Here is a 22,186-nt window from a genome sequence, read left to right on the forward strand (position 1 = left end):
CTATTAAATAGAGCAATAGATTTTATAGCAATATAAATCATCTACTAACCCTGCTAGATTTTCTACTCTGGGATGATCCATACACGTCTTCCTCATACCCATTGGTCTGTTATGGAAAGAAGGGAAAAAGAAAAAAAAAAAGGGGCAGGGGGGAGAGAAAAATTGATGCAGGCCCAAAAGGGAAATTTTGGCAAAAGTCATCATTTATGAAAAGCAACGGCAGAGACAGAACTTTTCAAAGATACGCCAGAAGTGCAGGATTAGGTCATGATTTCAAACACGAGGACACGGACGTTTGTGTGTCTGTCAGTACCTGTAGATCAGCCAAAAATGTCAAGGATACTTCTGCTTGCCTTTGCTGACCCCATTTTTTTTTTTCTTTTAAGAAACGCTTTTGCTTCCCCTATTATTACGGCACTATAGCACCTGTGTCTTCAAACACTCTGTGAAGGGAACACGGGACAAAAAGGGGACACGGGGGATGAGAGACTACAATAAAATAAATTTATCACTGTAGTTATTTATGTCTCTGGCAGCTAAGCAATTAAAAAGCAGAAAATTGTCAAAAAAAATATTAATTTTAAGTTTATATTTGAGAAATTCGGTTTAGTAAACATGCAACGCTGGATGAAATGTTTAGCTTTCCTCAATTACATCAAAATTAAACCCAGACAGTGACCATGTGCCACATCCCAGTGTTTTGTGTGGCAGTCCAAAGAGTAATAAAGAGATTTTAATTGGTTCAACTGGCTTCCAAGATGCTCCATAGCCTGCCGTCTTGTTATTAACGTGTTTTCTCTCAAAGGAGGAAAAAACAGGCTCAGAAGGAGCATTTCACAAGCAGGGTGAGATGCTTCAAAGTCCCTACGGCAGCAGGGTCAGGAATAAAACAAAACTGTCGCTATGATGCAGTTTTTAGTCTGGAAACATGACGTCGAAGAAAAGAGAACAGACCCAAAAGTCAGCTCAATCGATACCATTAAAAGCTCAGATTTCTCAAGCAATTCACTATTCCGGCATCACTTCACAAGGCCCGAAACACTGAAAATGAGGAAGCACTCTGTGCATTTGGGGTTGGGGTTTTTCAGTGAAAATTTAACTAAGATTTCTATTCAAATTAAGTTTCGAAATTCAAGTTTTAACGCGTCCAGAAATGAAAATCCACTAAACCCACTCTGAATCAATTTCCAAGCAAAATATTTATCATATACTATACAGTGGCTCCCATGAAAAATTAAACAAATTAGCTTAGAAACCAGTTTAGACCCAAGCTGGTGAAGCAACTTCTGGGAAAAGCAGAGATTCTCTACCGAAATGCAATTATTATCACCACAAATGGGAGGGCCAACATCCAGTTTCATTTTTTTCAGGCAGAACTGATTTGAAATACCTCTATAAGCCTCCTCCCTGTATCTTTCAGACTTCAAACGGAAGCCCCACAGCTCAGGTCATTTCCCTTGTCACTACGACCCATCCTCTCCAGAAACCTCTCCAGCACGTATTTTTGAAAGCCAACACTCCAGACAACTCTTGAAGAGCAGGGTCAATTTTATCAGAGCTCGCTGACCTTTGTTCTGTGCCACATTGCCATGCTGAGCACCTGAGCATAACCTTCCTGGAAACTAGAACAAATAAAACTGCGTACTGGGGAGGCTAAAACATTCAGATTTTACTTGTTCTCCTTTCAATGTGCAATTGACCCCATTCTTTTCTACATTTTCCTCTTGCTTTTAACAGATGCAGAAAACTTTCTCGTTGCCGTTATGTCCATTTATACTTGGAAGATTTTTTACCTTAGACCGTGGCTAATGCTTCTCCTTCAGGCTTTCTCAATCCCACAGCCAGCTTCCACTTCTCAGAAAATTCTCTGCTGATTTCCGACATACTGAGGAAGCCAAACCCAGCCTGGCAACCTCTTTTTGCGGTGAGTAGCCTCCCCCCCTGCAGCAGCGGTACGCCACTTTGCCCTCTCTCATGTACTCTCTCCCTCCCTGGAACTGCTCCCCATGCGATTGACCTGAAATCCTGGCTGTGTGAAAGCACATTACCCTTCACCTTCTGCCCAGGTCTGGCTTTGCAGTGCTCTGAGTAGTGCCCTATTTGTTCAGGTGCTAGTATGGCATCGATATTATGCAGAAAAGTATGAAAAGATGCAACATTTACTACGTATTAGATCCATATATAGATACCATTATATCAGTACTGCCTATTTCTGTGTAATGTTAAAGTTCAAGTTAGGTCTTGAGTTTGTCCAAGATGCTCTTCGTGTACAACACTGATGTACAAGTTTGGATAATACCACGTTTTGCAGCTGAAGTGATGCTCAGTGTTCTCACAGACCCCAAAAGTCCCGATAGTTACACCGTATCCTTGACATTGGGCTGGTGAGCTCTTACCGCCCCCACATTTGCGCGTATTCTTTGTCCTATCGCAGTGGTTATTTTATGCAAAAAAATCTCTCCGAGACAAGTTAGTCGAGATACATACTGCTTTGGAGTAGTTCTTCTTTTTGGTCCTCTCATTGTCTAATCCAGCCTGCAGTGGGATTAAGAACGCAGGGTGAAAAGATCAATAGGGATGTGCACCCGCCCGCAGCCAGGCATGCATATCAACGTGCAGAAGCATCGCTCCGACTTCCCTCCAGCTCTACACAACATGGCTCAGTAAGCACACACACGAGGGAAAAAAAAAATAATAATCAAATCTCAAAGTCAAATGACTAGTTATTAAGGAATATTGTTGAAAGTGATGATAGCACTGTTAAATTTAGTAGCTGCAGTTAAAATCACTCAAGCTCGCCGGGTTAAGTCAATTAGAAGAGCTACCAGCTGTCTATACTTACTCCATGAATACATCCATGCAAAAATCCAAATGTGCTTGCGCTATTTCTGTATATAGGTCACTCACAGACACATTGCATTCCTCATTTGAAATAGTGCGGGGAACGAAGAGAGAGTCTGTAAAACTGCTCTCCGCAGTTTGCTTTCTGCGGAAATTGAGGCAGCTGTGTTTCACCCCGGCGCTGCCACGAGACAGCACGAACAGGACCAGGGCATTTTTTAAACCGAGCTTAAAGTCCTCATCCTCACTCTCCCTTCCGCGCCCTTTCTGTTCGTCCAAGAGTCAGCTTTAACTCAACATGTTCAATGCAAATACTTGCTCTCATCTTATTACTACCTACAGAGTTTGATTTTATCCTCCAAAGAAAAGGTAACAACAAGCGGCCGGGTATTTGTCCCGTCACCTTTGCGGGATCTATTCAGAGTGAGTTTGAGAGAGTTTAATTCCTGTCCAGATTTATGCTAAAATAAAACCAGACATACAAGCTGTCCACTGTTTGACCAGGTGACAGAGAAAGTCTGTTTGGGGAAATAAACGCTCTTCTGCTCTGTCCTGCGGTAACTACTGCACGAGACCCGGCTTAGATCTAATTATTCAGCGCTTTTCACCCAAACCGTGCCAGAGCGGCAGGCAAGGGAAGCAGCATCTTTACATCACAGGCCGGGTCCTGCCTCAGGAGCATTTTAGCTCATCCCTTATCTCAGCTCAGCTATCACAACTGACGTTAAGTTTCTTCTTGAATGATTAGTTTTTAAACACACACTGCAACTTGCAGACTGTTCTCACCGCTGGGTAGGAGCTGACATATTCCAGCTGAGACTGGAAAGGCACGAGAGGAAAGACAAATCAGAATACAAAGGGAAACACTGAAGTCAGTTATGGCAATCAGAAGAATCCCCCAAACCAAAAGAAAACACGCAAGCAAACAAAAATAAACACAACAGGCAGAGAGATGTAAATCCCAACTAAAGGATTTGATAACGCAGGACTCCTTGCGCAAAGCCAGGAGTCAGGAACTTCGGAGCAAGCAAAACAAGGAAAACGCACAGGCTCCACCATTAGCGATTAATAACACAGAAACACTTCATGCTGGATGGTCTCGGACTAGAGCCCGCCAGCTGAGACGTGGGAGAACAAGGACACTTGCAGTAGAAGAGAGATTCCAGTGTCTTAAACACAGGACGGTGTTCAGGATGAGCCACAGAAAAGCTCCTAAAGATGCCCCTCCATCGCAGCTGAAGATCTGCTGGCAGGAGGCAGAGACATCCTCAAGCCAGCATTATCCCAAGGCCAAAGGGCCACTGTTTACCGAGTAGCCACAGCTTGTAGAGCTTCAGTCAATTTGCTCCCCTGGGCTAATCCACGCCTCAGCTGGTTTTACAGTCCATATTGATGGTTGTTCGGCCGGAAGCATCCAAGCCAGCTCCCCAAAAGTGAGCTCAGCAGATCTCTGGTGTCTGCAGCTCAGGCATCCGCTTAGAAAACATTCCAGGAGAAAATGCAGAGCAAAACTCACAGAGATTACTTGGGTGGTAAAGTTTTAGCGAGAAATATATTTCTGATACGGGCTCATTTCACTGAAAACTTCCTGTACGGAAAAGAAGCAGAGCTTCAAAGAGCAACCCCAAAGGCCGCCTCGCAGTGCGGTGGAGCCTGAGCACCAAAGATGCAAGGTCCATTTTCAGAAAACTGAAGTCTTGTGGAGCAATTACACACAACGGCATCCCACAACTACGGAGGGCGCCTTCAAATATCCAAAAATAGAAGAGCACACGGAATTCTCCGACTAGTTTTATAAACCCTCGGTGGACACACGGTAACAGGTTTTGGTGTTTTCTTCATGCTAAAATAGCTCAGAAACGAAACGGGGAACTCGAGTCCTCAGAGGTAATTTTTCTTTGGTGGTAGTTTGTGGGGTTTTTTGTTTTGGTTTTTTTTTGTTGTTGTTGTTGGGTTTTTTGCTTTGTTTTGAACACACCCAGCAACAGCTAAACCTTCTCAAACAGGCAAAGACAGATGCGGTCAAACTATTAAATTCACCTACTATAAACCCACTCACGGAAAATTATCAATGGCCAATTCATTGGGAGTAAAACAACTAAAAGGCGTATAAGGGTAAAACAGCGAACCTGCACATTTACTTGCTCATTTTCCTCTACCACCCCAGAGACACTTGGGTCAGGGAAGGAAGCTCTGTCAAAACTCTTTTCCTGTGCGTGCCCGAGCGTCAGCTTGCACAAGAATGTTCATCGAATGCCACTTCATGAGGACAGGATGGGGGGGAGTCTGTGCAACATCACTGCAAATACCAGGTATACCTCTGCTTCAACCAGATCCTTCTGGATGTCAGAACGTCAGAAAAGGACATTCTTTGCAGAAGTATGAGGTATTTATGGGCCATCCCGTACAGAAGCTGGAGACCGATGCTCACCAGACCAGCAGCGGTTATCACAGCCCAGAGACTGGCTGCTCTGGGGGAAAAATGGTCAGAAAAAGCTTCTTCTCAAGGGATGGTGGGGAAACAGAATGGAAGGCTTCTGCTGTTTAAATACGTGACAATGAAACACAGGGGTCCTATTACAAAAACACATTAAAAGGAATCACATCAAAAGGATTTCCATGAAGAAACGGTGTTTCAGATGAACAGGGCTCCCACCACAGATACGCTGTCAGTGTACTTGCATCTTGCCACATCAAGGGACACACAGTTATAGCCATGGTTAAATAATCTATTTGTATCATAATCACCTTCTAAATAGAAAAAAAAAATTGACATTTCAACTGACCTAGAGATTTTTCACCTCCAAAAAAAACACTTTCATGAACATGTCCAAATTTAAGTAAAATAAACATTGGTTTCAAGTTCGGCTGTGAAGATAAGCTTTTCTTCGTTGAATCTTTGGAGCTCTAAGGCATCTTCTAGCTTGGAAAAGCAACTGAACAAGTTTGCAATCTTAAAAATTTTAAGAATATTTCATAGGTAGTAATAAGGATTCCACTAAAAAGGGAACAAGGCAACACTTGCTTTTAACTACATCTTATGCTATCTTACAGCAAACTCCATTAGGAATCATTGAGCAGGCTCTGAAGCAGTAATTTTAATTTTTTTTAAAATTTTTTCTTCATTTTCCAGAACTTCTAGAGGCATATGAGGTGTTTCACTCAATTCTGTTCTCTGGGGGATACTTTGTCAGGGGAAAAAAGGTAATTCTAGCCTAGATAGTTATTAGCAAGTTTTTTTAAGGAGAAAAAAAAAAAAAAAAAGAAAAAAGCATTTATGACATGAATCTCCAAAGAAGCCAGAAACCAGGGATTACAAATAAAGATCTTGCTATGAATGATACAGGTCTTGCTTTTTCTATAAAAATAGAACTGATCATCCAGCTTAACCACGTAATTACCACTACTGATTGTTAGGAACAACATCAGGAGAACAAATTATTCTCAAACACAACTGTTTTAGGCACAAATGGCTCCATCACGTAAACTAGTCGCAGCTGATTCAAAATCAGGACTGCCAAGAGCTTCCTCCGTAGTGTTGTTACAGACATTTTCAGTTTTCTGGTTCACTGAATGCTTCTCCGTGGGTCTCAGAAGCTTCTCCGTGGGTCTCGGAGGCAGCGCGCTCTGCTCATCCTCTGAAGATCATCAACACGTGCTGAGACAACAGCATTACCTGTTCACAGCTCAACTGCTTACACTAGCTTCACACCTACAAGAGCTGATTATGTCTATGCTAGAATGGAGCTAAGATTCGTACACACGTGTATTATCTGGACAGATATCGTACGGATATTTTGAGAGAAAACTGAATTTTTTTCTGCAGATTAGTACCGGTGCATTGGAGCACCCTGTGCTCTACTAATCCCTCCCCTCCACAAAACTCAAGCCTGCAGATGATTTTCCGCTATCTCTAAAGCAGTTCTGAGAGGAACGTTCACCTGCAATCCCAAAGCGCTTAAGACCTATTTCTACTGATAATTTGCTTTTGGTTTCCTGAGCTAATAAACATTGATCATGGAGTAAGACACTGCTGCTTCTTCCCAAATTCTTGGCGATGACACAAGGGAGCTTACAAGGTGCGTACGAGAAATAGGTGTGTATACCAGTGTTTTGGCTGAGTACTTCCCACATCAGTAAGGGTGAACAGCATTTACCTGAAAAGCTTTTATGGAGTCGCGTGCTCTGCTGGTGTTCCTGCACAGCATGCACAAATCTGACAATTCCCCTGGTTGAAAGAATTATTGACCTACGTACACTCTAAAAGAACCCAAACCCCATATTCCTTGAACATGGAACATGGCAAAACCTTGGAAGGATGACGTTAGCAGAGTACTATGACCAGCCTGGAGGTAGAGGGGACAGCAACATCAGCACACACACACGTGCACACTTAAATTGTCTGATTTACCAACCCTCAGGCTTCCACGGCTACCCACTGACATGTGCTCATCTTCATCCGAAGCCTAGCAAAAGAAAGTATAAAGACAAGAAAACAATGAAAAGAACACAAGTAACACAGGCAGTGAGGTAAATGCAGATGGCTCTGATGGAACAGAAGTAAAGAAAAGCCTTACAAAATAAACGTCTTTAAAAAATGAACTGCACTAAAACTGCAAGCAGAAAGTAAATTAAATCATATCCTGACCAAGAAATACTGTCAAGCATTTTACTATAGGATGAATGACAAGCTTGGCTTGGGTGTCCCCTGCTCTATGCTCTGAATAAATGCATGTTAAATGCTCCAAGCAGGTTATTTCCCCACCTTCCCCCTCCCCTGCCCCCCTTTATTTAGGCACATTTGCAAAAACTCCCCGGAGCGACTGGGAGAGGGCAGAGAATTCAGGAAGTGGCTTCGGGGTTTTCACTGGGCTGGGGCAGGGGGGAAAAGCTTGTTTCGCTTTTTTCTTTTAAAAAGGAACGGCCTTATATATGTCTGTTTTCTTAATTTGAAACGTCTAGCTATAAATAAAAAAGCAAAAGCAGATACTAACCGAGGCATTTCTTCGGGCTCTACGGGAATAACGCTCGCTGTCTTCCTACCAAGGCAGCAGAGAAAAAACAAAGAGCGAAGGGTTGAAAGGACAGATACACCAACCGAGCACTTTCCGAAAGACACAGCGAAACTTCAGCAAGGTTTAGGACCAAGGTTAAACCAAATAATGGGAGGTGACAAGTCAGAAAATGCCTTTCCCCCCCCACCTCATTTGTGACCTCAACTTTCTTCCCCTCCCTTTTACTCAGCTACATACATTCCTTACTTTTACATAAAACTGTACACGGTGACGTCTTTATTCTTATCTCAAAAAAAACGTTCCAGGCGCGTCTCTCTGCATCTGGGAATAGGGATACTTACAGTGCTTTTGTAACTAAGCTTTCCAGTTTGCAGTCCTTCAAAATAAAGCTCAAAATATCTTCTCTATTTGAAATCACGTGGCAGGGCAATGGTCTCTCTCTAGGGAGTACCCCAGCGGGGCACAGCCTGGCCCCTTCTTCCAGACGAAATGCATCCGTGCGCTGCTTCCAGCCCCTGTGACACACAGCACCGCCTGCTTTCGCGGGCCAAAGGCTGTGGTAACGCTGGAAATGCCGTAGGATGCTCTACGTTTCCACAAACCGCTTTTACGTGGAATTTAGAAACAGCGATAGAAGATTTTCAGCGTTGTAGTTAAGGGTTCTCACAGGCTGATTTCCAAGCAAGGGAATTGTTAGGAAGGTGGAGCTAAGCTCACCAAGCAAGGATTTGAAGAGACTTAATAGCTTATCCCTGAGATTGGAGCATCCTGGGTGGATGGTTGGTCCATATGGCAGCAGGCTTGGAGGATGGCACAGAGCAAACCAGCCTTTATGCCGATTAATTATCTAGGGTGAAGGAAGTCGGGGAGTTTGAAAAGTTTTCTTCCACACTGGAAGTCAGCTGTTCAATTTTGCTTTTTTCAGCGTGCGCTACCCAGCTCGTAGGGCAAGGCCACAAATGGCAGTTTCTGTCTATCATCACTGGTACATTTATGAAATCACTTGTGTTAAATAGTAAAATGCAGGATGTTGCATTATTGGAAAAAGCAAGCGTTGCCATAGCAGCAGCAATAATGCATCTGAGCAGTGCCCCTGGACTGGTGAGCATAAAGGTAACTGAAGAAACACGGACAAAACTTGCCCAAAATTTAACTGAAGACAGATTTGAGAAGACTCAAATTGTAACAAAATCCACAAGAAGTAAAATGTGTACTTATATTCCTCGTATCACAAGTGGCTTTAACCTGTGTATATGCTAAGCTAGTCTTCAAGTGACAGGGTGGAGACGGAGGTCTCTAACCAAACCCTTGCCCAGTTTTAAGCTGATCATTTCATCTATCGATGTGGACTGCAAGAATCCTTGTGATAAGAGTGGAATTCACATTTCCAATACATGAAAATACCTACTTCGTGGGATTTCAAACTCTATGAACTCTACAAAACTTCAACACGTGAAAGCTGTTTAGCTACGTTGATCAAGGCCTACCATCCACTGCTCGATGTCTCCCCATTTAGTATCCAGACCATAATATTTCTACAGACAGAAAAGGGGAAAAAAAGAACAGAATTTAGATGAGCAAGGCAAACACAGAATGTTTCGACATGCATTGCCAGGTTTCGGCCGAGCCGCACAGTTCCACACACACAAACATGCCGGGGAGAAGCCATGCCACATGCCACCAGAGCCCTCCACAGCACGCGGACGGGAAAAGCCACCTGGCAAGGGGACAGGGGTGTTTGGGGTACGGCCGGGGTACTCGACAGATGCTTCTTCCTCAGGAGTGCAAAAAACCCCAATGCTGCGGGGACAGGAGCAAGAAGCGTGATGAGTCTTGAATTCCTGACCCATTTAAGTCAAGTCTCATTACAAGGCAACCGAACGCAGAATACTTTTCAGGATGAAAAAAAAAATAAATGCTGTCAAATCATGTTTACCATATAGGTTTGTCAAAGCGGGAAGACAAGTTGAATACAATACAACTGATCTCCGGGCATTCTTATTCCCAGAGCTCCTTTTCAGAGCACCGGGCTTTTTGCCGACGCTTTAGCCATCCCGCCAGCGGTGGTACCACCACCCAGGACAGAAGAGCAGGCAAGGCTGGGGAGCTCTCTGCGTTTCCTTAGTAGCTTGTCTTCTTCTGAACCGTTTTCTCAGTTCATAAATACTTGGCACAACATTGGGAACCTCCCAATGAACTGGCATTTCCACCAGGCAGCAAACGGTTCAACAGAAAAGTTTAGCAGGACTTTTCTTCCTCCCTGAACACGCGCTTCCCATCTAGTCTCAGGAAGTTTGCGTTTATAACGGTGATCATAACATTCCTGTGTGAAGGAAAATCACCGGCTTAAAGCACAATAATCGGCAAATGGAAATCCTGCTTAAGGAAGTATAACATGTCTTTTAGAAAAAATTCAGATTATGTGCTTTGAGGTTCATGTATTTGTGGAAAAAACAAGCCTGTACTTGCCAGCTTTCCTAGAGGCTTGAGGAGGCAGGAGCATCAACAGTCAAAACCTCAGGTAACGACCAAAAAAAAAAAAAGAAAAAGAGAAACCTGTTCTGTATTATACTCTGCATTTAGCACTCGCTCAATGGTATTAACGTAATTTTACTTTCACCCTTAAAAACCTCATTCACTATTTATTAATAAACCAGAACAAGCAGCTGCCTGTTCTTTGATACCGTATCAGTTTATTCCCACATCAGAGCTCTTCCTCATTAAACAACAAAATGGTTTTCATGTTAAGGTCATCTTCATTTTCATCTTAACAGCTCTGGAGAGAAGAAAGTCCGTTAGGAAGTAGAACGGGCAGCAGGGTGCTCAGTTACACGTCCTGGAGAGCCCAGACTGTACAAGGACCTTTAAATGCTGTCACCTTTGGAGTCAAATTGGGAAAAGGAAGGAGCTCACAGCAATCCCACTTATTGGAAAAGTATTAGAAAATAAGGTTCCAGGCCAATAATTTGAAAACAGGAAATAAATTCCCTGCATTGCGGATGTAAATAGTATGCAAACATCTCTCTGGAACAAGGAAAAGAGACAACGGTTCAACAAGCTCTTTAACCACATCCCCATGAGAGAGGGAAAGCGTTCCCCTCTGCTTTCCCTGCAATTCACCTCAGCATATGTTCAAACACACCTAATACCCCTATACAATGCCTAGCCAAACTGCACGCAAGTGAAATTTCTCCCTTAAACTACGTGAAATTAGAGTGAGTGACACGAACGGTTGTTTCTTCAAGCGTTACGTGCTTCCCTCACAAACGCTCGGATTAATTGCTTCCAGGCAGAAGCATAAACACATGCAACAGCCTGCTGTAAAACTGAGTTTTAGGTACATCCCGTCCTGAAAGTGACCCCTGAAAATTGTATGAACTCCAGCTGGTCAGCATTGTGTACAAGATCAGAACCTACCGATTATATGCTTTGTAGTAAATCAGGTCAGGTAAAGCCTTATTAGAGGCTTTCTTTCCTCCCCAGGAGATGTATTACACTTTCTAACACTAGAAACCAATTTATAAAAACCACTACGAAAACGGAGAATCCTTTTCTCACGCATAGGAAGGATCCATAAACAGGCTAGTAATTTTTGTAAGGTTGGCTGCTTCCTCTTCCTGCTCTCTGTTCTCCTTACTTTAACAGAAGCTTCTGAATTCAGTTTTGCAAAAGGGAGATAAGGAAATACCCCTTAAAAAACTTGTCATGCCACAAGTGAAGTTCCACTTTACTGCCTTTTCCTCCACCATTTAAAGCTACATAGCTACATGCTTGATACCCCCCAAAAGAAAAATGTTAATGAATGCGATTGCCTTGAGACTGTTTTTAATGTATAATCTTTTAAATAGCACATCTCACATTGGACAGAACCGGCGGCATTTGGAGGCTCAGGGCTGTTTGCCCCCACGGCCGCTTCCCAGTTCTTCCTCTATGATGACTCTTCTGTTCTGCCCCGAGGGGACTGTAAGGGTTAAAGGGAAAAGAATAAAAAAAAAAAAAAAAAAAAAAAGGTGTTTATCCATTCATTTGGATTTTAGTTAGCGGCCTTTGCCAGACTCAAGTTCTCTTCTACCCTGAAAAGCGATATTACAATTAAATAATTAATGACATTAATACCATTGAGAGAGAATTGCGGATCAGATTTGCTCACTAAGTGACAGCGAAACTGCTAGACTTGCAAACTCAGGAGGGGATGTTGTGAGGCTAACCCACTTATCTTCTCATCCATGCCAGGACACCAAGAGTAAACAACCTCCTCCACTCCCACAGGGCTGCGCTTCTACCAGAAGATTAAATTAGCTTCTATAAAGGAGATTGATAACGAGCCTGTTTGATCCGTGGGCAGATGTTAAATTTTGAGTCGCTCAGTACGTGGTCAGCTCCACAGATAAAAACACGAGTACGATATGTTTGTTGCCAATTGATGGGGTGAGGATTAAAGACCAGTGCACATGATTTGAGCAGCCGTCTTCACACACGGCCGCGCTTACAGAGGAGAAGAGCAACGTCCGAGAAGCGCATGCACTGCTAGGTCAAGCCAGTGAAACGTGCAGGTAAGGCTGCCGGAGTGCCAGGACAAACCCAAACAGGCTGTGGGGGTTTAGGACACGTTTATCAGTCAGCAAGCAATAAAAATATCACAGGAAAAAAGGAAATATTCAATAGGGTAGAAAATGGCAGGCTTGAGGAAAGCTTTCTCCCTCCCTGCAAAATGTCTTTGGAGCTATTTCTCTTTCTGGGTACCACACAGTTCATGTGTTGAAAGTACAGAACAGCCAAATATCATAACACAAACCCTAAAAACTCTCTGTTTTTACATAGCAAGTGACCTCAGTTAGAGCTATTAGAGTTATTCTTATTATTATCATTATTACTATCGTCCTCTTTGCCGTCATTTGGAACTATGAAGAGGAAACTGCCTTTAAACTGAGGTGAGAGATACAAAAGCATCTATGATGCTTAGGTCACATTGGAAGAAAGGCCATACAGTTTATTTACCAAAAGATTACAAATTCAAGCCCAGCATCCCCCATTTACTTCAGGGACCTTCTGCAAAGTCATCTGAAAGTCAGTCATGTTTCCTGCCGGCACCTCTTAAGTGCTTGCCCAGCCTGAAATCTTTCAGCATTAACTCTTGGCCTTCAACACGTATTTGTCTGTATGGTTCTCGGGGACACATGGAGCCACCACACTCTCCTAGGACGGCTGCTTTGCTAAATTACTCTTCTGCTCATTGCTTGTTCTTTGCCAAACAGCCTGTAGAAAAAAGTACATGAAGTGCCTGACCAGACACATTTTACACGGGTCATCTTCCCCCAGCTCCCCCCTTTATTATCCACCCCGCAAGACCACGGGAGGGACGGAGGGAATGGCATGGAAATGCAAAGCCTGCTGTGCATCTTCCATTCCCAAGAGGTTTTACTGAAATGCCAGCAAGACTCGGAACGTGGGAGCACACACACATGCAAAGGAGAATGAAAAAGCGCGAGCCCTACCTTCTGAACCTGGTAGATCTAGGGGAAAAAGGGAAAGGAAAGAAACAAGGAAACAAAAGCTAGCGTGAATGAACAAATAGCAATGCAATGTTCCATAGCTCGTTCGAAAGGGAAAAAAAATAAATCATTTATACAGAATATACAGCAAAACACAAATACAAAAAAAAGTGCACATCGAAGCCTTGTAGCGTTTGGTAGAATGAAAGTGTACGTTTACATTCTATGCGTCCTCCGTGTGCCCAGCTGTAATACAGCATTCCTGTTCTCATTCCACTGGGCTCTTGGAGGCACACGCAACCTTTGGTCCCTTAGACCACACCAGCCCAGAGCCGAACCCAGCTGTGAGCCAGGACATCTCCCTTCTTTAACCCCCGTTCTTCAAAGCAACGGCTGCCCAAATACTCACCCTGGATGGCAGTTGTGCATCTACCATCACTATAAAAACAACCAGCAGTAACTACAGAAAATCCGTCCTTCTTTTAAGGCCAAATTTTGTCCTTAACTGACGAAGCACAGTTACAAAAGCACCAATGCTATACATCTTTCACCCGTGTATAGCACAGTGTCAGCTTGTTAAAAGTGAAAATTTCTTTGCACATTCATTGCCAGCACTGGAGGATCTCCGGAGGTTGCTTTTTCAATTTTTAATGTTTCCATGGAGTCTCACACCATTTGCAGGCCCTAATAAACGCATTGCTGACTCTATAAAGCTGTACCATAGCCTTGAACCATTTCAATAATACACAGAAGCATTACCGCCACTCTGATACATCTGAATTTCGCTTAGGTGGAGAACTGCCCTTGACTGATCAGCTTTGTAAATCCATGTGAAAACAGAAAACGTGTCTGTTTTTTTTCCTCCCCCTCACATTTCTCCTAGCATTTCTAAAGTAAGAAATGCTTCTTGTTCAAAAACACGTAACCAGCTACAAATCCTGATGGAAATTGCAGCTTCATTCTCTGCCGAACACCTAGCTTTGTACCTGCAGGAAAGGTATCACAGCTCTGGTTGGAAAGCCCACAGCTGCCTCACTGCTTATCTTCCTAGATAAGCCCTGACACTGAATAACCCCAGCCCCAGCCCTCCGCTCTACAAGCACAACCGGGGGGAAGGGGACATTGCCTCGAATCCAATCTTCAGCTGGTCAGCTGGCAGTAGTCAGGCTCCCACGTTTTGGGATATATCCAGTGGGTCCCTGCCATGCGTTGCTATTCTGGGCCTCCTCAGGTGAACCCAGAATCATAGAATTGCCCAGGTCGGAAGGGACCTTTCAGATCATCGAGTCCAACCATCAACCTAACTCTGACAAACCCATCACTAAACCATATCTCTAAGCACTGTGTCTGCCCGGCTTTTAAATACCTCCAGGGATGGTGCCTCAACCACTGCCCTGGGCAGCCTGTCCCAATGACACTTTCAGTTTAAAATTTTTCCTAATATCCAGTCTAACCCTCCCCTGGTGCAACTTGAGGCCGTTTCCTCTTGTCCTACTGCCTGTTCCTTGGGAGAAGAGACCGACCCCCCCGTGGCTACCCCCTCCTTTCAGGGGGTTGCAGAGAGTGAGAAGGTCTCCCCTCAACCTCCTCCAGGCTGAACACCCCCAGCTCCCTCAGCCGCTCCTCATGAGACTTGTGCTCCAGACCCCTCACCAGCTCCATCGCCCTTCTCTGGACATGCTCCAGCACCTCAGTGTCTTTTTTGTGGTGAGGGGCCCAAAATTGGACACAGCACTCGAGGTGGGGCCTCAGCAGCGCCGAGTACAGCGGGACCATCACTGCCCCAGTGCTGCTGGCCACACTGTTCCTGAGAAGGCCAGGATGCTGCTGGCCTTCCTAGCCACGCTGCTGGCTGTGTGGCAGAGATGCCAGTGCTGGGAAGCAGGGCGTACTTCTTTCAGCCCTTGCCTCCATGGCCTGATCAGGTTCCCCTTCCTCATCGTGAAGGACAACTGCAGAACCCAGCTTAGTAACTCAGAAGCGCTAATTCCTATTCCTACAAGTGCATGGGGGATAACTGAGACCCGCATTTGAAGCTCGCGTTCCCACACACTAATCACCTCGCTTACCTTTTACTAAGAAAACCTTCAAGAGGAAAATGAACTAAACCTTCCCAGCGTTCCCAAGACTACATGCTGCCTCTGACCTTTTGCTTCTCCGTTGCCTTTCATCCATCCAGAGGAGCCAACCACCACCATTGGTGGTGATTACCATGCAGCTGTTTAACCTTTAAGCTTTAACTTTCCCACACCATTGTCTCACCCATGCTTCGAGGCAACACCATGGAAATCTTACTTCTCCAAACCCCAATGCTTCAGGCTCAGCGTAGCAGTTATTCCTGTCGAGCACAAAGCCAGACCTTGTGTCCAGGACCCAGATTGCCATGAGATAAAATAACAACAAGGCCCTTGTTCAGGGCCAGACACCGCGGAGGGCAGTGGAGGGGGACACGAGGACAATGCAAAGTGCGTCATCGTAACTGTTCCAACTTTTTATAAAACCTGGAAATTTTTGGCCATCCGTCAGCTAAAAAGCATTACAACAGCTCTGCTCCAAAGCGACTTATCTCTCATCAGCGTACTGTCCAGCTTAGATAGTATGTTACAGGAAAAATCAAACACCTTTAAACAATAATCTCTGTTGCAGGAATGCTCCCCACAAAGAGCTTAACATGGTCCACAGACACCTAAGCCATCAAATGCCTGAAATAGCACTTTCCTGTACTACAATATGACAAAAAAAACATGGGTTTGTCCACAGTATTAGCAGCAGGCTGCTTTCCTCGTTTCCTCATCATATGAGGCTTCCCACAGAAGTGAAGTTTTTCTTAGAAATAACTTTTGAACAGGACAGAACAAGCCAGTGAAGCATGGTTAGATGGCAGCAGAAGGCAGATATCCAGACCCTGCTAAAAACCCCTTCAGCATTGTCCCTCTCTGGATTTTCCTGGGCATCTTCACACTGGTTCTATAAGAAAGATACAGATCAACCATCACAAACCTCCGTAACTTCTTCCCTGCGTACGCTAGCACTAAATTTAATAGTCAGCCTCTCCCCTCCCATTCAAGTCATGAGAATTCTGCTTCTCTCTGGTTTTTCCTGCGCTGCCTGGGATTTTAAACAGCCTCAAACAATCTCGAATGCCAGCTGCACCGTGGGACCTGCTAACTCAGACCAAATCCCAGTAAGGGAAGAAGGGGCCCAAGTCACAGTCAAAATGATAGGCGAGCAGATCAAGAGTGCTTGCAAGTCTTTTGCCCACATTATCTTGGCTTTAATACATTTACTAAATTTACTCCATGCTGCAGGAACTGCCATAGAAAAAGAGAAACCCACAACACAACGCACTGGTAACATTTTATTCCAAAGAAACACGAATCCAAAGGAGGAAAAGTACGTGCAAATGAGTATGCTGGTAAAGAACAAGTTTACGAAACAGCAAAGCCAAGTTTTGTGCTGTGCCCTTAAAGCGAGAGCTGAAGAGGAAGCTAGGAGACAAGCACAGCGCTCTTGCCTTCAACTAAACATACGGGCTCATCTGCTGTGCGAACTGGCATGCAAGAACCTCGTCTTGCAGATTAAGGAGTGGGAGGAGATCATTCTCTTTTCACTTCAGGCACTAATATCAGCTTAAGTTGTGGTCTCTAAGCCTCAGTCCTCGAAGAGACATTTAAAGTCTTGCCAGCAGAACACACAGACGGTACTCCTACATAAAACATTCTCTGCAATTAGCCCCAATGCTGCAGCTTTTGTGTGTCTTGAAACAGTGCTGTTAAATATTTCTTGGGAAAAAAGGCTTTAGAAAAAAAAAAAAAAATCACAGAAAAAAATTCTTCCATTTTACTTCATAGCCGCACAGGAATTAACAACTTGTTACTCAGAAAAACTGAGCCAACAACTCCTGACTTGCTCTTCTGCATGAATTAAAAATAAATCTCTGAACGCACACAAGCGTTGAGTCAAATTTGTCTCAGTACCAAACACATCTCTACAGTACGAGCCAAACAGACTGGCCTTAGACTCTGCAACTGCAAAACCCAGTGTCTAAAGACCATGGCAGCATGGAATGGTCAAAAACATGGGACCCATCACTGCTCTGACTCCCACCAGCCGGGTGGGTACCAGCGGTATGACAAAAGGGTAAGTATCATCTATTGGAATTGTCCCTTCAGCTTCGGACATGCATTGGCATTGCCTCACGTCAGAGCTCTCCTCTACTGAGTTATGATGCGTGGAAGCATACCAGGAAAACCTACCGTGACCTCCAGATTAATTATTTACATCTTTGGTGGACAACAACAACAAAGCGGCACGGAATAAGAAGCCAGAAATGTTCAAGCAGTTCCATTTATTAGACCTGAGCCTTTCTTAGAGCCCCATGTCCAGGAACCCCTTCTCTACTAAACATATAAATATTTATATACACAAATTTACACACCTGTGTATCATTCGAAACTGACCATTCCCCTTATCTTCATAAATCAGCACGTATCAGATCATGATTCCTGTGCTAGTTTTCTTTCTTCAGGCTCAGAAAACAATTTACCTGGATTGCTTTCCTATTAAACTTGTAGTCATGCTCTCCCCCTTACCTTCCTCTCCTTGGGGAAAAAAATAAAACAAAATAATAAACCAAAACACCAACCAACCAAACAAAAAAAACAAAACCAAACAACCCAAAAAAACCCCACCCACCCTGGCACACTTATCCTTCTCTCTGCTGCCAGGTGATGAGATGATACCGCCTCCGGAGCACACCTGCAATCCTGCCCCACCGCAGCGAACGGTGGCAGCCTTCCACTATGCAACTTCCCTGCATCCCGCACTGAGATTCAGACCGTTTTCTTCCAAAAGCCCATCGATTGGTGCAATATAGTTTCTCCAACTACTGCTCTGCTACCGCAGTACCTTGCTTCCCATTAAGTTTCCAGAAGAATTCTTAAGAGTCACCTTATATTTCAAGCCAGGTTTATAAAGCTGCCCCTCCGAGCACACAACCACGAGATGAAGAGCAGCGACCACCTGCAAGAGGTCCTAAGCAAGGGCTGAGCCCCCACCTCCAGCTAACACGTTCACCACCATCTAAAGCCGAGCTGCCTGCCACGAGCTTCTCATCCCATGCTCCTTTGGAAGGGATGTCGTCAACAGCGTGGCTGATGAGAAATAGAATCTTAAATTTCCAAAAGAACAGACCACACAGCAATTTCTGCTGTCCATTCTGTGTGCGACGTGAAATAATTTCTGCCAAAAGAAGAGCTCGGGATGACATCGTGTGGCCCTCACCGCGTATCGATGAGCTTTACTACACAGTTGAGACTGATCTTTGGTGTGATCTTCACACATGGCTACTCTACAGAACCAGCACGGGGCGTTTTAACAGCTTTCTAATGAAGTGGCTGCTTATTCTACTCACAGCAGCCTTCGTAAGACACAGAGCAAGAAAAAAAAATAATCTCAGACACCTGGGGCTTTTGCATTCCTTTCTGCAAGCAGAACATTCGTTAAAATGCATAGATAGACTCATGATGCAAAAATCATCCAGTTATTTTAAAATGAGGAAAATGAAGCACGTTAAGAAACGTTGTTAATACTAGACAGTGGGCAGAAAAGGAGCCAATTTCCAGTCCAAATCCAAATCATAAAAGCACCCTATTTCACTGCCAGCCAGAGCTATACTGCCATGTTTATAGCTTCTAATGGTAACATCTGGAAACTTTTAACCCAGACCAACAATATAAATATATTCTCAAGTAATCCATGCTCCACAAGAAGCCTGTAAGGGCACGTACATTGCTCTAAGCATGAACAAGTACACACATATGCAATAAATTTATTTATTGCTTTTTAACTCCTGAAACCAGCTCCAAAAAGCTTCTGGAGTAGTAAAACAAGTGCTTTAAGTTCTGGTTATTCAACCTGGCAGTAGTGGGAACGTGCTACTTATTTCTCTGAAAAGTGTGCGAAGGAAAACGAAGATAGCAGACAACAAGCTGTACGGACACCAGCATCACAGTATGTTCTCCTCCAAGGAAGGGGTAGGTGCCAAACCTCTCCTGTTCAACACTGCTTGGGATTTTCTGTATTTACGCTTTCTTTTATTATATCTGCAAGATACTTGTGGCATTGAAAAGCTTCTTGCAGCCATCCTTACCAACCCTACCTTGCATCTAGGGGCTGAGATGAAGCTATTTGAGAAAAATTAAACAATACCCAAGCTTGCAAAATATTAAATCAACGTGTAGTCACGTTATGCAGTTTATGCCAGTGAATTACAAAGCAGATTGTAGTGGATATCTGGCTTAGCTTTCACTGGATCTGGTATTTCAGAGTGATGTCCTGCACCACGCGACTTGTCTCTATACAAAGAAATCACAGATTTTCAGATCACTAGCTCTCCAGTTATTAACTGCACGAGCACGCACACAAGCTTTAGCTTTCATACCAAAATTTCAATTTACTAGGACACCCTTTGCAGCATTAGCTTTTAATCTTCAAGGGGGTCATCAGCTGCATTAGAGTTATCTCCAAATTAGATGGTAACACCACCGGCAGGTGCCGTGACACCCGTATTTACATTGCTGCCCAAACAAAACACCTCGCGGTTGTTTACCATGGACCTCCCAAAGGCTGCTCGGCCAGTCCCATTGCTCAGGCTGTAGGCACAGCAGGAAGCTTGACAGCCCTGACGCTTATCCGCACTCCAGGCCTTCCAAACGTGGTCCAGGTTGCAAGAAACATCCTTCAAAAAGCAGCGACCACGGGGGTAAAAGGTTCCTCTCTCCCACAAGCAGCCACGCTCCCCCGCAGCGCTCGCTCCTGCTGCGTCCGCAGGTACGTCTAACCCTGCTGTGGCTGCAGGGTGCCGAGACACATCCAGACGTGCCTCAACTGAGGAGACACTCCAGCACAAAGCTGAGCACGGGCAAACTGCCCAAGCGCCTCTGTTGCAGGCTGATCTCTGCAGCCTGCACCGACGCTGCTCTACTATCACATCCCCGTTCGCTCTTTAAAAGTGAAACGGAATCCTTCTCTGCGCCCTAGAGCACAGAGGGACGTTTATTCTTGCTCTGTGTTCCCACACCCTGCCCCCAAACTCCTTACTTCTTCCCTTTCCTTCCAAATCTATTTGAAAACAATTAAATTATGATTGCCGTTGGCCCTGTTACATCTACCCTGCTGTTCCACTGAACGCACAGCAACAAACGCAAGTTTTAAGCCTTTCTGTTCTCGTGGCTGGTTTGGTCCACCTGTGCCACCCCACGCTTGCAGCCCCGTTTGAACAGCCCTGCTTTAGCTTCCAGAGCTTCACAACAAATGCTGCTCTCCGCTTCCTGGACTGGAGAGAATGACATTTAGTACAGCTCCTACTTGTCAAACACAACAGGAGCAGAACAAGCCTTTTTGGTCTCGACTATCATTCCTACACTGGAAGGCCGTGATCTCCCACACGCTGACGTGCAGGGGCACAGTAACTTTGCTGATGGCATAAAACAATCAGCTCTTCCAGAATTTGGGAGAGACTACACCAGGCATTTAACCCAACCACTCTGGAGAAGGTAACATTCTTCCCAAATTCAGTGTCTATCATACTTCTGCCAACAGCAGACCATCGTTTTAGCAAACAGGGGCGACCGCAACGCCAGCTTCACAGCAACGAAGCAAAACAACGTGCAAGTGAAGACTTAGACAAGGGCCAAGAGTCTTCCACATTCATTAGATTCCTAATGAAGTGATAAGAACCCACACCCCCCAATGCACACACAAACAAGCTGCATACTTCAAAGTTTACTATTAAACAATGATTACTGAGTAACCACCAGCATTTTCTGTGAATAATTATACTGGCTTCACCAAGATAAAGTTGTTGCTACAATCCCAATTTTTTTTTCCAGGCTACATCCTATGATCAACTAACTCCATGCAGACTATTAAACATTTCAGCCAAACATATATTAACCCTTTGTTCCAGGACCTCGTATTACGTACACATATATTCGGGAAAGAAGATGATCGAAACACACCCCTCCAGCCTTGATCGTACCTCTTTCTGCTGCCTCTCCAGTTCCTTCATCCGGATCTCCCGTGCCTCGGCCCGTGCCGCTCGCTTTGCTGCCAGCCTTGCTTCAGCCTGCAGACAGGAGCACAGCAATGAAACAAAGGCTGGACAATTCAACGCGCAACACACTCGTTAAGCAGGGCGCAAAATAAGGGGACGAGACTCGGCAAGACTGTAAACACATCTGTAGGAGTTAATTCCCTATTACATGTACTGGCCCTGCCTTCCATAACTTGTTATGCTTCACAGGCAGGTAATACACCCTCGTGCAGGCACTACCCTCAGTTAGCACTTGTGTTTAATTGCTATTTGTGTGGATAGAGAAGAAACAGCAAGATTTATTTAAGAAAGGCAGGTTTGGCTCTTCCCCCCCCGCCCCTTGCAGCACAGATTATTTTTCATTGATGAATTAATTTGACCAACAGTGAACACATTATGTGCCATTTTTCCTAACCGCTGACATTGCGCTCGCATACGTGGGCACAGCAGTCGGGTAAACACTGCTGTTCAGCATGACGATGCACAACCAGGGCTGAAATGACGGAGGCGAAGGATTAGGAAACCTGAGAAAATGCACTAACTCAAAATCTCCAGACGTCCATATTCAAGTCCAAACCTCTCCAGCGTGGAAATCCGCCAAGAACGGGAAAACTCCAGTGCTTCCTCATTTCAGCACAGGTGGAAGTGCTGGAACATGCTATACAGTAACATTTTTAATATTCTGCTTTTAATCCCAGGCAAAACCAGTTAGTCTCGTAGCGAAAAACATAGAATTAGCTCGG

At 44.5% G+C, this 22,186-nt stretch overlaps 1 protein-coding gene across 14 annotated transcripts in view; it reads right to left on the reverse strand.

Annotated features, from left to right (window-relative positions):
* The window catches only part of LRRFIP1 (LRR binding FLII interacting protein 1), a 113,393-nt gene that overhangs the window by 42,742 nt on the left and 48,465 nt on the right, over positions 1-22,186 (reverse strand). For 10 of the 14 annotated variants that reach the window (XM_054208103.1, XM_054208104.1, XM_054208097.1 and 7 more), the window contains exons 2-9: positions 21,390-21,476; positions 13,352-13,369; positions 9,344-9,391; positions 7,836-7,880; positions 7,257-7,307; positions 3,628-3,660; positions 2,488-2,535; positions 50-106 (exon numbers count right to left, since the gene is read on the reverse strand). In XM_054208103.1, coding sequence (XP_054064078.1) covers positions 50-106; positions 2,488-2,535; positions 3,628-3,660; positions 7,257-7,307; positions 7,836-7,880; positions 9,344-9,391; positions 13,352-13,369; positions 21,390-21,476 — 387 coding nt within the window. The remainder of the gene's footprint in view (positions 1-49; positions 107-2,487; positions 2,536-3,627; positions 3,661-7,256; positions 7,308-7,835; positions 7,881-9,343; positions 9,392-13,351; positions 13,370-21,389; positions 21,477-22,186) is intronic. The other 4 variants (XM_054208105.1, XM_054208102.1, XM_054208101.1 and 1 more) reach the window with 2 other exon arrangements.

Source organism: Rissa tridactyla, chromosome 7 (genome assembly GCF_028500815.1).
Source record: "Rissa tridactyla isolate bRisTri1 chromosome 7, bRisTri1.patW.cur.20221130, whole genome shotgun sequence".
Lineage (NCBI taxonomy): Eukaryota > Metazoa > Chordata > Aves > Charadriiformes > Laridae > Rissa > Rissa tridactyla.